The sequence below is a fragment of the Nothoprocta perdicaria genome, unplaced genomic scaffold (genome assembly GCF_003342845.1).
Source record: "Nothoprocta perdicaria isolate Ctin4 unplaced genomic scaffold, notPer1 scaffold_25, whole genome shotgun sequence".
In the NCBI taxonomy this organism is placed as follows: Eukaryota; Metazoa; Chordata; class Aves; order Tinamiformes; family Tinamidae; genus Nothoprocta; species Nothoprocta perdicaria.
The window spans coordinates 870,306-887,911 of record NW_020455477.1 but is presented as its reverse complement, the minus strand read 5'-3'; the positions used below and the strand labels follow the sequence as shown (position 1 = coordinate 887,911).

General features: G+C 37.4%; 1 protein-coding gene across 1 annotated transcript in view; it reads right to left on the bottom strand.

Moving 5' to 3' along the window:
* Positions 1–17,606, bottom strand: part of CLSTN2 (calsyntenin 2) — a 214,652-nt gene that overhangs the window by 60,796 nt on the left and 136,250 nt on the right. Inside the window, exons 3-5 of the mRNA XM_026040140.1 lie at positions 11,049–11,244; positions 9,028–9,236; positions 2,609–2,758 (exon numbers count right to left, since the gene is read on the bottom strand). Coding sequence (XP_025895925.1) covers positions 2,609–2,758; positions 9,028–9,236; positions 11,049–11,244 — 555 coding nt within the window. The remainder of the gene's footprint in view (positions 1–2,608; positions 2,759–9,027; positions 9,237–11,048; positions 11,245–17,606) is intronic.

Here is a 17,606-nt window from a genome sequence, read left to right as displayed (position 1 = left end):
CTAGGAATGAATTGGGTTAATTTATTTCTAGTTTAATGCTTAGATCTTTTTAGAGTGGAAAACTGGGAACTGTTGGTTGCCTGTTTGGTTCAAGTTACAAGCCTGTAACAAGGCTTGTTAGAGGTTCAAATCATCTGCGTGCTGTGTGGAAAGGTTTAGCAGCAGTATATTAATGTGCCCCAAAACAAGGTAAGAAGCTCCTAGATTTAATGAAGACCTGGACAGTATCAGCATTATTCTCTGTCCATGGGAAAATTGTTTAAAAAACAGCACTTAGGCCTGTTGAATTTTATTTGCCCTGCTATACATGTTAGTCATGTGGAGTCAGCTTCCAGAAACAGGAATCAATTTGTACATTACATTTTATGTATGCCAATTCTTCACTGTCTCAGCCCAGTGCAATGCAGGATATTTGAAGGGCATCTGATACCACACTGAAATTTTTAACACTAAAATCACATTAGAGCAGCTATCGTGTCAGTTTATGATAATCACTGAAAGATCTGTACAACACTGATTATTAAGGCTAGTAGCTTTCAGGAATCAACCGCCAGTGCTATAAATTGAAATTTCAGGTATTCACCTGTTCAAGGTAACAGTGAAGAAYAAGACAAAAATCATGTATCACACTTTGGCAGCTCCTGTTTTACAACCAAAGACTCAGAATATTCATCTATTCTTTCAAGACAAGTATTATTATATATATTTTAGGCACTTAAAGCTTTCAAATATATCATTATTTCAAACATAAGGAGCATACCTGCTGGCTGCTCTTTTACAAGGAATTAGTAAGAATCATAGGCAAATGTATTTGGTATTTTCCATTGCCTATGACAGAGACCTATCACAAARCATAGTGTCAAAATCAGTAAGAAGGTAGAACACAACTGTGTTAAATTGCCACAGAAACAAAAGCCCACAATCAAAACAAAGAAAAAGGATATGCTTTGATAAAATTCACCATGCTTGAATTTGGCCTTTCTCTGTATTTCTAACATGCTTTAGACAAGCTGCTCTCTTATGCAATGTACTGCTTTATTGTTTTCCTTATGTTGTTTTCTTTTTTTTTTTCTCTTCTTTTTTTAATAATACAAACAGACAAGTAGTCTATTCTGTCATCATCATGCATCGAAAATTACAAGCTGGCAGCCTTTCCTATTAGCTACCTAGTGTTAAACAAACCACAATTCGCAAGCAGCTCTCCAGTTTCCAGGAGATGGAAAAGAAGAGCTGCGTATGCATAAAAACCAGAGCTGATGTCCAGCTTTCACTAAAACCATAAACAGGTTGTGTACACTTCACATAACCTTAAGAAAGAAGTCACACTTCAAAATACAAAATAATACATATCTTATTTGAGGTTGTTTCCATTACTCCTGTTGAACCCCTGAACATGTCCGAATGACCATTTTTACTATAACCGATACTGAAATTATGAAATAAGTATGATAATACTGGACAATAAAGTCACATCATTTGTGAGGTTTTTGTTTAAAAATTATTCACTCAAAGACATACCTGAATGAAAATAACATGAAAATGACTCTACTATTTTACTATTTCAAATCTACTGTTTCAATACAATTCCCACACTAAAACTTGGTATTGTTTCATCCATTAGGAAGGATTCCATAAAATGAGAACTAAACTGATTAACATCTTTTTTTTTAACAAGTTTTTTTTGATTTATAGAATAAATGGTAAAGTTTGGAATATTCAACAAACTCAGTTAGGAAATGTGAAAATATTTTATCCTTACCAGTCAAAATACTTGGAGCGAGAGAATATAATACATACCTGAAATATTTAAATATAATTAGTTTCAAAAGTTCTGTGAAAATGGAGTCATGATACTGCAAATTCATTGCATCCCAAGATCCTCCAGATTAGGGCTGACACTTCACAAATAAACCCCTTTTTCCTCTGTCAGTTCTACAAATTTACCCAAGGACATCAGTAAAACTGTTTTTTTCCTTTGCAAGCATTCTCTTTTATAACTCAGGTTTGTCCTGAATAACATCTGCACAATGTGGCCATATTCAGTCAATTTGCCCCTAGAGCAGCTCTCATTTGCACATTAATACTATATAGTTTGTGGCAAATCTACTTTCCCAATCTAATGCCATCTAGGTGTGYCCTCATTTTAAAAGAGGAGACTCCCAAAACTCGCAATTCTTTTACAAAAGTAGTTCCAGTTGAAATCTCCCAATATATGGGCACTAATGAGAATAAACCAATTGTTTTCACTATGGCTGCCAACTGAACACATCTTGACTTACACTATATGTGCATATACAGGAAAAACAACTCAGCAAACGAGATGATATGAACAATTCTGATACAGAACAGGGAAGTACTTTTTCATGGTGGCTCTAAAACACTTTATCTAAAGRAGCAGCAGAAGAAAAGCAGACAGCAATATCATTTTTAAGCTTTGCAGTATATTCGGACTGAATTAAAATATTACTTGTTAGAGCAGAACTTTTGCTTTTTTCTCATGTGCCGTTTGTTGCCATGAAGGCAAATACGGCAAATGTAAACAACTGAAAACACCAAAGAAAAGAAAGTACAAGAACATTACTAAACCACATAAACTTTTAAACTTTACCTTGCCAGCCTGGCTTGCACACTGGTTTGACATTAACTTGTACCAAGACATTTTCGGTTGCATGTTTTTGCCCGCAGTCCGAAGCTGTCACCATTATCTCATACTGGTGCTGTTTATCGTAGCTCAGCTTTTCAGTGTTTCTGATGTTACCTGTAGATACAACACAAAAGAGCATTCAGCAGTCACTTCTTGGTTAAACTCATACAGATCCAAATATCTGCAGCCTGGCTGATCAAGTCCTTTGTGACTAGAATGCTCTTTGGGACATGCAGGACTTCCACAGACAGAACAAGTACAAGGAATGGACAGCATTTTTCTTCTTCATCCAGTGTAAATAAAATTAAAATAATAAATAAAAAAAATCCTTTGGCTAAAATAATTTTTTTTGCCAATGCCATGTATCAAGCTGGAGACAACAGAAAACCTAGACACGGGGAGAGCGAAGACCGAGTCGAAGTATCTTCCTTTCACCCCCTCCTGTTATAGGCCTTTACATCAGGAGTACCTTTAAACCCTTTCCCTGTGTTTTAATAATAAGAAAAGATCATGTTCCCACAAATCTTCATCTATACATGAACTTTTGAGACTGAGCTATCATGCAGAAAATAAAAATCAGCAATAACAGAAATTTTTGTGTTAAGCCTGAAACACAAATGAGGTAGACAGATTACCTGCACCAGGAATAAATAAATAATAACTATCATGAGCAAATGGAAAGATCTTTCCCAGATAAAACTTTCTGCAGGACTAGAAGACCACTGTTCAAATGTAATTTAGAGCATTTAGTTCAGCATTATAACTCCATCCATATCCACTGAAATTCACTTCTAGTTGATACTGAAACTGCTTAGTATGTTTCACATTTTCTAGGTTGCTCTCTTTGAATGAGTTTGCTTGTTCTGGAATCAAAGAAACAAACTTCCTATAAATGGGAAAGCTCTGGATCAATCTTCGACATTAGAACTGCCTATGATGTGGATCTGTAAAGCAAGCTGTTTGGCCTAAATTTGGAAATGGGAACAGCAAAATCCTGACAGAGGGCTAATAAAGTGGTCTTATTTCTACAAGTGCCAATCTACATATCTAATGTTGGATCACGCCTAGACTTTGTCATTCATGTGAAACTTGAGAAAAGGAAAAAGCAGACAAATGGAAGTTTTTAATAAAGCCTTTCACTAACTCCCTCACTAACTCACTGTTCCTGCATCATTAGGAAAGGGAAGCTTAAGGAAAAGGATCTACAAAGGCTAATATGGAAACAGCACTGTGTTCTCCAGCTTCCTCCTCTTCCTCTCGCTGTCCCTCTGCTCTGGCCAGGCACTCTGACCCCTGCCACGAGACTCTTTTGCCCCAAGGAAACATAACTACAGCACCAAATAAACTCTTTCTTTTTTCAGAGTCCATAATTAATAAAACAAAAATCTAATCTACTCATTTCACTATCTCAAATTATTGGATTTACACTTACCTACAAGGATTTAATGAAATACTGATATCATGTGTTTGTTTTTCCTTGAATATCTTCTCAGTATCTGTTATCTTTCTGCATTCTTATATGCATTCTTACACTTCCCTATGTTCTCTTTGCTATTGTTTTACTCTATGACATATATTGTTTTACTCTATGACTCTATGAAGCATAGAAATCTCTAGAAACCAGAACTGACCAAAAATGCACTAGCAAACTGTTAGATTTTGCTTGGTATGTGAACTGTCTTCTAAGATTTGTAAGTAACTACAAATCAGTAGAGTTTCACTAAACTATCTTCTAAGATGTGCATTTCATTATGGTCTTTGGACTCCAAAGGTTGGAGTCCAAATAGTTGGACTATTTAGGTTTTATATTGGAAGGTCACCTGAATGTCTCGTAGCTGTTACTGAATAGTTTATTGATTTCCTAATTCTTCTATTTTTCCTGTTACATCTAATGTTTTATGCTACTTTGTTATTATACAATTTAATCAATATGACTACATACAGGATACACTATAAATACAGGCCAATTAATGTAGATAGACCAAGAATTTATATTTACATCTTACCATGAACAAAAGGGTACTCAGTAACATTAAAAAGGCTGCTTTTAAATTATAGAAGTGAACACTTTTCAACACAGCTCACAGTTATCCCATAAAAATCATTTTCCTTAGTCTTTCTTTGTGTTTTCCTGGAAATTTCCATAGCTATAGTAGATTTTTAAAAAACACTGAAACAAATGACAACAGGAATATAAATATTCCCATCTAAGGGTACATGTCATTACACTTCTATTTCTCGAAGGTCACTTTTGGGCATAATTCAATAGAGCCCTCCGTACTTCATGGGCTTCTTTCATCATGTTTGAAGCAGCTGATTAAAATCACAAGAGCAGGGGAAAACTCTGACTAATGATCTAATCTACTACAGCAACTCCCTCTTAAATCTCATGGTTATTCCTTGTGTGAGTAGGAAGGATAAAACTGAGTCTTGTAACCTGCAAATGTTGCCAGGCTGGTCTGCTCTCATGAGCAGCCCTGTCTGCTGAGCACTATGGGGAGACAGGCTCCCTGAGTCAACTGGGAGAAAGCCAGTAGATTCCTGTGACAGAAATGCTCTTTTTAATGGTAATAGAAAGAAATGGTCAGTTATGAAAAAAAAAACAAAGAAAAAAAAAAAACAAAGAAAAATGCTTAACTGTAAAGTTTTGCTTCTTTTCTGACACAATACCATATTTGTATAGCTCCTGACATGCACCTCAGTGCTGCAAAAGCTGCTGCATGACCTTGTGAGGCCCTGCTGAGGTCTATCTGCCAAGAGACATAGCTTGATAAAACCTGTAGTGACAGGACAGATGAGTGTGCTTTTTAACTCATTTTCACATTGAACAATTTGAACATGTATTTGCAAAGTGGTGGTCAAATATTATCGCCATTCTAACCATTTTAGAAATGACAAAGCTAAGTAATAGACATGAATTCCCCTTCCCCAGCCCCGAGGTGAAGCTACAGGTCAGAATCATAACTAAATTTGTGTCTATACCTATATTCTTCACCCCTCTGCTCATGYCCACTCACAAATGAAGGTAGAAAACGCATTAAAAGTGTCGTTCTGCTGATGCTGCAATAGAGACACACACTGTGGTTGCTTAAAAAGAACAATCTAGGCAGTACTGAATGGCAACTGAACTGGTGACTAGGACTCTCTGCTGGGTTGACAACTAAACTACATGGCATGCAAACATCTGTTAAAATGCTTTTTATCCGTTTAGTCCTAGTTCTTTTTGCAGCAAAGCCTGAATTTGTCCTTTACCATTAAGTGACTTAATTATATGACTAAGAGTTCATTATTTTCCAGATTATGCTCATCATATACAAGAGAGTCAATTTTATTAGTGTTACGGTTTCGCTAACATAAGATAATTTTATTCAGCAAGGAATTTTACACACATGGTCAAAGTTGTCAAGTACAAATGGGAAGCTTTATTCTACCCAGAATATAGGTGCACAATTTAGTGAGATAATTTGGCCCTGCCCTGCACCAACCTTGGCTGTCTATATTGCCTCACAGAGTCTGGTAAGTGAAGTAGCCTCTGCACTGCTACTGGTTGATGGTTTCTTTCCTTCTTTCTGCAAACCTTCCCCATATCTATTATAGTATTTCAAGAAAGCAAATTATCCCTGGATTGATCCAGATTTGTTTTGCCTAAAAAGAGAATGATAAAAGGCTAAAACTGTCAGAACAATGTTTCAAAGGTCTGCACCAGTGGCTATTTGCTTAGTTTGGTGGTGAAAAACTTTCCTCACATAGCCCATAGTTTTGGGGCCGCCCACTACATTTTAGATTTGTTTCTAAACATCTAATCCAGTACTCAGTGTAGGCAATGCAAATCTGTGAATTGATTTCAACAGGATCTAGACTAGAGGAAAACAAACAAGCAAACATATTTGCATTACTGAAAACAGAAAAAGTCATCACTTTCATGTGACATAGTGCTAAGTCTTCCGCTAGAAATAGTGGAATTCACTGCCTAGATTTGCTTTTCACAATAAGCTAAACTATAAGCAAAAACCTAATTAGCAGAGCATTTAACAAACATAGTCCTAGGCATGTTGTACATCTATTTTAAGACACCYCACAGCTAATAAAAATGGGCACAAAGCCAAAGAATTTGCGCTAGATAAAGCGCAACTCAGCTGGCACAGAGACATTCTGAGCAGCGAAATGTGTTAGAACTAATCAACATATTTCTGCCACAAAATAAAAAGTGCAACCATCTATTCTGCCCCAAATCCCAGTGGGATAAACAATTACCATTATCTAAAGAAAACTGAAAATTAGACTGCAATTACTGCTGATCATGGCAGCACTGCTCTTTTAGGGAACAAAAACATCAAAAAGTTATTAATGGAATTCATGACCATAAAACTTCAAGTATACAACCCCCCACCAATTATTCATCTTTATTCACTATTCGAGGTCAAATTTAAGTCTAGGATTTTCTCTCTGCCTTTGCTGGAAATGCTGGTGACAAGTACACAGAGGCAAGTATGTCTCATAAGGGCATTCCAGATTTCCACATTCTTTAGAGCTTGCAGGGAAGCCCTGGCTGCTCAGGTGCCAGCTGTACCATGCAAGGGCACCTGAGGAGCATGAACAGCAGGAGCGGCTGCACCACGCCACTCTAATCACTGTGTATTTATCTGTGATCGCTGCCCCTAGCCCACTACGAAACCACTTGCAATTCTGCTAAGTAACAAGCCACAAACTGGCAAGTCACTTTGAGCTCTGGAAGGATAGTGGCTTCAAACAGAAACATGAAAAATTTTTAACAGAAGATGGGAGTTCTCACAACCAGAGACAGTTCAGGAGCAGGAGCAGCTCGGAGGAAACTGCATGCAGTTATGTAGTTTCAACTGCTTCACTCCATTAATAAAAATCCTTTTTGCTATTGCTCTTATAAAAGGTTATTGTGCCAGCTGACCCCATTTACTTAAACACAATCATAAGCATTACTATTACACTTCCTACAGAGTACACCGAATATTTGCCTCCCATGGAGAGTATGATAACAAGAGGGCTTGTTTCCCCAATATCATTTGCATTTTATTGATGCTAACCAGTTATTATCTTTTGATACTCAGCTGTGCATTAGGTAAAAGCTGCACAAGTAAATATGAATCATTTGTCAAAAGGAGAAAGTATTTTAAAGAAATACCCAACATGAAAACAGCTGCTGGGAGAAACAGCAGCTCCACATATGTTTTCAATTTCTAATTTGCCCCCAAATTAGATTCAACTTCCAAGAAGTATTCCCCTCCTTTGAAGGGCATGGATTAAATGATTCTGTTAGGAGAGATAAATCAACGCATCCCTAGGCATATACACAAAGTGCTTGTTCTGGAGAAAGAACTTCTAGGGGCACAGGAATTGAAATTTTGAGTATCTATACAGCACAGCTGTGTGAAAATCAGCAACAAGGTGTCCTGGATTTTTTCTTTGATGTCTCTGCACACTGCTTGTATAGCACAACCTGTCAGCTCTTCATTACATGTTTCTTCCTCCAGCTTCACAAAAATCAGGACCTTCATCTGCAAACTGGACTGCTGAGGGCCTTGTAAGACGGTGTGACTAATCTTTACATTGTGAGAAGTAACCAGGGAGGATCTTCAATGGAATTATAGCACAGCCAAATCTCTACTCCCAAACTCAGTGAGTTGTCTGGGGCTGTTCCCCAAAAACATGTTGACTAGAAAGAGCTGACAGGCAGGGCAGCCCAAGTCAGAAATTGCTGCAAAAAGAAATAAAAAATAGTTTTTTTTTTCCTCAGATGTTTTCCTCTAATACTAGAAAACTAAAAGCCAGAAAAAAGTTACTCTTATCCAGTGCACATTTTATTCCACAGAGTGTATTTTGTTCCATACTACAGAATAAGGGTCCTGCTTCAGGAAGCACCATAAATGGGTAGATCTGGGGAATCACTCCCTGAATCTCTGAGCAATCAAGAAATATCTCCAGAAGATAGTCCCTTCTGCAGGTTAACCTAGAAAGTTCAAGGGAATGGGACTAACCATAAACAGTGAACCAACTCTACTGGATACGACCGCATACCTGCATTAAGAAACGTCATTCCGTTGACAGGAAATTAGATTTGAGATAATTACAAGAATAAACTGACAGATAAAAATATTGTTCTTCTGAAACTAGATGACTGGGTACCATGATAAATAACTACAGCACATTCTGAYCAAACCGGATGTAAAAGGGATGCACTTTCCCCACATAACTGTTTATCCTCCAAAGTGAGAACAGCATTACTCTCTTCAGTAAGAACTAAAAGGGGCACATTATCAGTATCTGCTGACATCAGCTGGCAGTGCTACATATAAAGGAATTACTGTATGTGGCCTGGGATGTAAAACTGCATCCATCTCTAAACTTACCATTTCTGTCAATAGCAAAAGGAACATCTGTTGTGACAATTTCATAATTGCATATCTGGCTGTACTGTGGAGAACAGTCCTCATCCAAGGCTTCTACTTGCAGGATACTTTCATAGATCTTTCCCTCTGTCACTGTGGCCTTATACACACTCTCCTTGAAAGCTGGTGCAAACTCATTGACATCCTTAACCTGGATATGGACCACTGCCCTAGAAGAAGTAAATGAATTAGTTGATTATGATTTTAAGTAAGATCATGTTAACAGATTGCTTCCTGAACATTTACAGGACTGATGCAGAAAATAACTAGAAATCAAGTAAAACCTGTGCTAAAATGAGAATATACTGGTATGTTTAATTTTAGCAGTTAGAAAACATATTGTGATGTTAATTGAAAACATATTGCCACAGCCAGCACAGGGAAGGTTTCATGGTGCTCCCGCTTAAAATAGACCACCAGTAAAAAGTGGAATTTTTTCTATATAAAATGAAGTAATAGATTAAAGAAGAGAAAAGATTATTACAGTATTGTTATATATTCATTACTAAAAATGGCCAGTTTATGAATATTCTTCAGCATTAAATAATTCTCTTGTATTGTGCTGATTTAAATTACCTAATATCCTAATGACTTGCAATATTACACATCTAGCTTGTGAAAGTCCCTCAAACTGACATGTAACACAACATTAAGGGCAGAAATGATCCACACATCCACTGTCAGTGTGGGCCGGAGCTTCCCTGGTGATTCACAGCGACACACTCACTTAAGAAGAAATCAAAGGGTAGGGTTCTTGTTGCTGGCAGCTCTCATTAGGATAATGACTGTGTCACATTATCAATAAGTGCATTCTGTAAAGCCTTGAGGGTCAAAAATGAAAAGTCCTTTTGTATTCAAAGAACAAACCCTGAAGGCAATCCTTTAAAGTAATTTACAGTATGAACTGACAGACTAAAAGAGGGACAAAGCAGTAGAGGAACCTTCTAGACAGAAACCAAGAGCCAAGCAGAGCCAAGAATAAACCATGGTAGCCTCAGACAACCTAACTTACTGTTTTATTTTGTATACAAACCACCACCAGTTTACCAACTTCTGGTCCCAACACAACAAATTTAATTTTGGTTGTGACTGGACAAAAATTCTCCACCAGTGTAACACCTGCTATACTGTTACGACAMATGTTGGAAAAATCATCCTAAGCTTTAATAATATGAAGCAAAATTGTTTCTGTAATTTCACCTTTATTTAATACAGGATTCCTTAAAAACACGTATTTTTTAATTTTAGTATACTTAAAAAGTTCTGAGGAATTACAGAGTTAATTACACTTTTAGTTATCATGTGTCCTCAATGAACAAAAGAAAGAGTAATTGCTATTATTCATTTATTTTAAGGGCTCTCATGGCAAAAAAAGCAGTTTGTATAGTAGTCGCCAGACAGCTCTAGTAGCATAACTGTACATGCAACTGTGTATGTGTAACTATGTATGTGTAGATGTGTTGTACATCCACACATAAGTAAATTTAATCTTTTATTAGTGGTCTGGAGCTTGGTTTCATTAACTAGGTGAAAAGACTCTGTGTCATTTAAGGTTATGAAGGGAACTGGCTCCACAGCATGAAGTACTACCTATTAACTTGCATTATCCCCTCTTCTGGAGGATCTGAACTTTCTGGGGTTTTCTATCCAAATGCCAAGGTCAGAAAAGTACTGGGCAAGAGCAGCACTGCTGCAGCTTATACTTAYGCATACAGTAAAAATCTGGTCCATTTCCCTAATTTTTTACCATTTGAAATGGGATTAAGAGAGAGAACTAAATCTCCTCCAAATGCCAATCGYCAGTTAGATTCCATGTCCTTGTTGATACGTTTAGTCAACTTATTTAATGTGAAAGCAGTGACACAAAATAAACCTAAACTGGTACTCCACCTACCTATAGTACAAAAGGCATCCTTCAACTGATCTGTACTATAATGTAAATGCATACCAAAGCACTATTTTTTTTCCTCATTTTCACTCACTTGTGAGATTTCTTCCAGTTTGTTCCACTTGGTCCTGATCCACAGTCATAGGCCTGAATGATGAATGTGTACTCCTTCTGCAGCTCACAGTCAATCGGACTTTTTGCTCGAAGACGACCTTCTCCAGAGGTCTTGTTTAGCACAACTGCTTCAAATGGCATTTCTTGCCCATGGATTTTAAAAGCACAGATTTCACCTGTGAAGAATAATATGCAACAACCATAACTTGGGAGGACTTAAGTCACACGCATCACAGTGACAGTGCAGATATTACTCATTCGTATTTTCCATGCTGCTACAGGTGAGGTAGCAGAGACTCGGGAGAGGTTTATAATACATCTATGAGTGCTACTGGCTCCCATATAACATATTGCGGCAAATGCTACTCTGGGCATAAACCTCCCTCTTCCTCTGTTATTGCAGAACAGGGCCAAAGGAGCAGAGACAAGCGCCCCGTTTGGCAGGCACCTCAGCTGTCACCACATTCCCACACCCTAACGTGAACAGCCATCCTGCCAGARAGCCGCTCTCTCCCCACACTGCCTCCTAAGCCAGTACAGCTGTGGCTTCTTCTCAGAGGAATACTTCCTAAAAAAACAGATGATGTAGCAAGGACTAAAGGACCGATTAGGAAATAAGCAGCAACATAATAATATGAGTCTGAAAGAGAGAGACTGAGAGGGAAAGAAAAAAAAGGTTTCTAGTGATTGCTTCTTTATCCTTCGTGCTGATGGCAAGGATATACATGCTGAATTCATTTTTAGCCATTCCAGAACCGAACTTTAAAAATAAAACATTTATTCAAATACCAATGTGGCTTAAATATTTCTTAGACATATTAAACACACGCTCTTTTATGAACAAGTCAGTCTCAGGAAATGCATTATAGATTCAAAGCTGACTCCCACTCATATAATCCTTTTCCATTTATTTCCAATTTACAGTTACAGCCTTTTGAAAATCTCCTTGCCAGTCATGTCTCAGTCAACTGCCAAACTCTAAATTAACTCTGAATCTGTGACCCCTACCTCATGCCTAGCTCTTTTCTCCATCAGATTRTATATAATATACATATATAAAATATATATTTGTTTTTAAAAAAGGTAGCCAATAACTTTATRTAAGTTCTTGAACAAAAAATTTTTCTCATTTCCCTGCAACTTCAAAATATTATCTAAAATGATATTATGGATTTCACTTTTGATTTAATAGAAAAATAACATTTTAGGTCTGGGAAGTCTAATGGAAAAATATTATTTGTTCTGTTCTGTACCAGGGCCCTTCCTAGTTTCTTAATAACAAAGTTTTCCTCAGATGCACAATCCAGCAATAGAGATCATATCTTGAGTGTTTTGTGTTTATTATTTTATTGATCTGCTCCTTGATCATTAACAATACAGCATTTTAGACATCTAAGCATACTATTCTTAAATATAAAAATAGCTCAGGGTAGAGAGAAAGTCATCTGAGCCTTAGTCTAAATTTTTATCATTTTCTTCTCTCTAAATTATGAGGTCTGATACAAAACAATCACAGAGGCTGACCATGTTCTAATTACTTCTCAGCAAATATTGCAGAAGTCTCTGCATCTTGTTAGTCCATCTCTAGATAGCGCTCCAGTTTTGTCTTTTATATCCCTATTTGTTAAAGACAAAATATTTCCAGCTTCATAGATGCTGGGAGATATCTATATTCATTATGTTACCCTCCTGACATTATACTTTCACATATCACTACAGTAACCCTCTTACACAAACACAGGTAAACGTATTTCTAAAAAGTGGGTAAGGCATTGTCCAGAAGAAGAAATCTGCCACTGTTTCCAAAGAAATGACTGATCTTTGATGGAAAGCATACATAAAAAATGTATAGTAAACACAATGGATCTAAAAAATGGTACATATCAGAAGTGGAACTGATAACAAAGCAGAAAATTAAATTAAGTCTATTGTGAAAGCAATAACACAAACATTTACAGATTACAGATACATGGAATTACTGGCAGGCATAATAAACACCACTTTTAATGGAGCTGCAGGGCTTCTTTCTTCAAGCTCAGCTCTGGTAACCAAGACCTACCTGAAGCAAATGGAAATTATGGCAAGCTTATTCGCTGGGTTCTTAAATATATCTTGAATATATCATTCAAGGGAAGGTATCCCTCTCCTTGCTCAAACTTTGCTCAAACCCTCTAGGGAAGTTGTGGAACGACCACTTTCTGAACGTGGACACCATCCACCTCCTCTCTCCTCTTTAGGACTCGACTTCAATTAGCGTTGTGTTACATCCCGCCAAAAGAGTGTGGCAAAACAATTACATTTTGTCCTTCAAGTCATATGAATGCATTTGCAAACAGGTACTAAGAAAATTGAGTGTTGATAAAACAGCAATAAATTGGTGATATCACATAAAGATTTAATGAACTCCTACAGGAATTGCATTCTATGCTAGGATATACATCCGGAGGGTTTCCGGTTTCTTCCTACACAATCTTTTGGTTCTATGGTCTATTAAGAGTTCCTTCATAAACAGTAATAGTAATACAGTTAAATTCTTGGCATTATGCTTTCTCTTTGTATCATTCAGAGTAGTATCAGCCATAAGCATTAATTTTGAACCATATATACTTTTAAGTCTCTGGTGGAGATCCATAATTCACTACCACAAAGATGTCAGTCACATAATTTCCTTTGTAAGAACAACAACCACTCAAAATAACCCCAAGTTGTTTCATTTTCAGCAACTTTTACATGCAACATTTAGAGTGCTGTCTTAATCAACAAAACCATTCTACGAATTAACTGTCTTTTAGTCAAAAAAACAAAACGGACGCTGTTTTCACTGGAAATAAAAACCCCTACTGTTACTTCTTTAATGTCTGTACTTGAACTCAATTTCATAAGTTATTTTTAAAAAGCCCTTACTGCATACTTGCATTGCCTTTTACAGTTATCTCTGCTTTTTTGTTCAGCTTTCATTAATGAGAATACAGAGGGTCTAAGTGCAAAGCAGAGATCTTTGACATTTGATCATTTTCAGCAACACTTCATATAAAGCAAYGGTTATATCTGACTCTGCAATCAGAACATTTTTAAGTTTCATTAACTGCAACCATGCTCTTTCCTAGTWTGTACTATTTTCTCGCTTGGGCTTACATTGGCTCCTCAAGCTTATGCAGATGCATTCAGGGTATAGGTATGTACGCGTATTTGTTCCTGCCATTAACTTTTGAATCATTTGCTAATTTCAACTGAATTTTTAGAGGATGAGTTCCTGCCTACAAATGCAGCTGCACAACAGAGATTAGAGAAACTGTGTAAAGAGCGTCAAAGAGGTCCCATCTCCTCAGATACCCAACATCCCCACACTGACCCTATAACCACCCAGCAACAAGAAAAACTTGTATTCTATCTGGCACCTTCTTGCCACCAGTCAATCAAACAAGAGGCACAAATCTGCAGGAAACCAGGCTTCAGTAGCTCACTGCTGACAGAAGGGCTTTACTGTASTCATGTTATTCTGACTTTATTACTCCCTCAACGGTTATTATACGCCCATGCTTATTTTTCTCAGATGGGCAAATAACAGCATAGCTGTATTTACAGTAACTATCACTAAAGGATGAGATTTTACACTGCTTAAGAACCCAAAGGGTCTAAAAAGCAAAGCCCTGACCCCAGGCACAGCTCTGCTGGGGCCCATGCAGGGCCCTGTGCTCTGCTCATGGCAGGTGTCACTCAGGTTTCAGCTGAAGGGACAGAGACATGGGCACTTTGACGTCCATAACCGAACAGGCCTTGTGAGCTCTGAATACCTGCATAGGAATGACTGTGACAACACCTTCTGTTCCTTAKGTGTATCCTCCAGCAACGTGATTTGATTAAGTGGATCAGTTGTGCCATAACACCGGGATTTGAAAACCATCAGTAAGTCCTGCAACTAAGCTCCTCCACGTACTACACGACACTATCAGATTCCCATATACTTTGTAAAACAGGTTTGAGTTTGCTTATAAACACGACTCTCTTCTTGGTATATCTACAGGTGTAGAACCATTACTTTGAATGAAATTAAAGCACTATTAATCTGAATCAAATTTCTATGTTAAACCCTTCACATGGGCTCTCTCCATACACTCATGCACTTCCAAAGGGTGGCCCAGACTCTTCGAACACGGAAACTCAAAGCTCTCTCTCAGCCGCTGGATAGAAAGCAGGGCAGGCAGCTGGGACTACTGCTCAGCTTGAAGGCTCTTTTCTCATGCATGCAGCATAAATCCTCTACATAAAGTTGATGATGCTTTTTCTATTAAGTTTGGCTATAGGGTTGCTCTTTCCCCTTGTTTTTTAATCCAACCTTCCAGGATACCAACTGCACGCCCATTTCTCTCTTTGAATTCTGCAAATCTCTCCTGCAGTCTTTTGGGGGGTCTCAGTGGCAATGTGAAGGTTTTGCCGTATTTTTTCTGCTATCTAACCTATGTTTATACAGCTCAACACAGAAGGTTTGATTTAGGGAGGTAGGATGGGTAGTTGTTTACAAAAATAGTCATATCATCATTAGACATGTAAAGTATCTCTAACTTAGACAGAAAATTATATTATGTAAAGCAGTAACTATAGTATATACTTGTCCAAACAACCAAAATCAGTACTATTAGAAAGTATACTAACATACTAAAATCCAGGAAATGATACTGAAATCATCAGCAGACAGAGGAGGGTACTGAGATCTTTGTAAAATACAATTACTTTCCTCAAATCTGATTTTACAGGCAGTAAGCTCAGTCAGTCAAGAACATAAACTACTGCTACCTTTAATATTCTATTCTCATGGGTTTGAGATTGGAAAACAGATATTACACTTGCACTTTAAGTGATGCACTGCTGCCATAAGCCTCAACTTCATTCTTCTGTTGATACATGGACCAATTGCTCAGGATGAAAATACGGAGGGTAGAATATAAGGAAAGGCTTTATCATGTCTCCTTCACTCCATGGTAAGCTTCCCAGGGATGTCACACAGGTTATGAAGGCACTCAGCAACAAAGCACCCGGAAAATCTACTCTAAAAGTTAAGGAACTCCGTTTAGATAAGAGCACTCGGTAAGAAGCTTGCTTAAGAAGAGTGACCTTTAGGGACACGTTCCAATTACAGTGAGTACTACAACCACGTTGCTCACATCACATCACCATGTGGTTAGAGATGTAACACATCACACTGCACTCTCAGATCTGCACGAAACAACCTCGCACTGCAACATAAACCAGACAGAATTCACATGTGGTCGTCTGAAGCCTGCAATAAACAACAAGCTGGGATACACAAAAACATAATAAGGAAATAAAGTGTCAGGCAAATAAAGAGGCGCGTAATTTACTGATGATTATACAGTTCTCCGACATGGTTTATTCCAAAGCACAGAAACATATTGCCATTCATTCCACCCATCAACCAATACAGATCAAATTAACATCAAAATAACCTCAAACATTTCTTAGTCTTTTCTTCTTTCCATGTAGTTAAATCTGCAATTGGAAAAGGGAACTTGAACCTCCAGAAGCTGTGGAACATATTTACTCTCTTCCATGATGTAGCATTCTGCTTTTTCGTGTCAAGAACAATTACAAAAATACATCATACAAGTATCCTTGTTTTCTTCTTCACACAGATCACCTATATTTTTTGCTTAGGGTTAATTTGGCTGCCACGTTCACAATCAGCCATTACAGATCTCCTGTTTACATATCACAAATCTGCTCCAGTAGATGAAAGATCCATTTGCGTCAGTCATTTTTCAGCAAAAGCAGAAGCCCAGATGCTCCCGCTGCCCTAACTCACATCTTCATTTGAAAGATGGCTCATGAAACTGTTTCCCCTCTAGATTAGTGAGGTCTACACTGATAAAAATAGGAGACAGCTTGTCCTGTGAGGCACTGACCCATTTTGGCATGTATATGCTTTGAAAAAGGTCAATCTACTTTTGTAATAGAGACCTAGAGGACTTTGCACATAAGATTAAAAAGGTTATTACTGTGTCTCCAATAATTTGTAGCGACTAAGTACTGCTGAGCTCTCAAAAAACAAATGCTAATAGAAGATATACAAGTAGCTTATCATATCAAGAAGTTAATAATGTATAAGGTGACTAGAATTTCAAATTAAATAAGGAGCAAGGATTAGGAATGTTGGTTAGCAAATGCTTACCGCTCACAGTCTGATAAGTAAACCTAACCAAAATATTTTCAGCAGCAGGATAGAGGTATCAACACGATCTGCTGGAGTCRGCTCTCTCATGAGATGCACAGAAATAAATAAGAAAACCAGTAGCACTACATCGCACGGATTAGAAAGTTAGCAGATGTTAGTCTACTCAGGACTCAGCAGACTGAGAGAAAAACTTATTTTTTAATTAAACCACTTTCCCTGAGGCCCTGTATCAAGGCAGACAATTTCAGAGATAAAGAAGCTTGCAAGAAGTAATATTCATTAAAATTATTCTATTGAATAATTAAAAAATTATTATTTTAGAGTATGCTGGCTTATTCACAAAGGTAG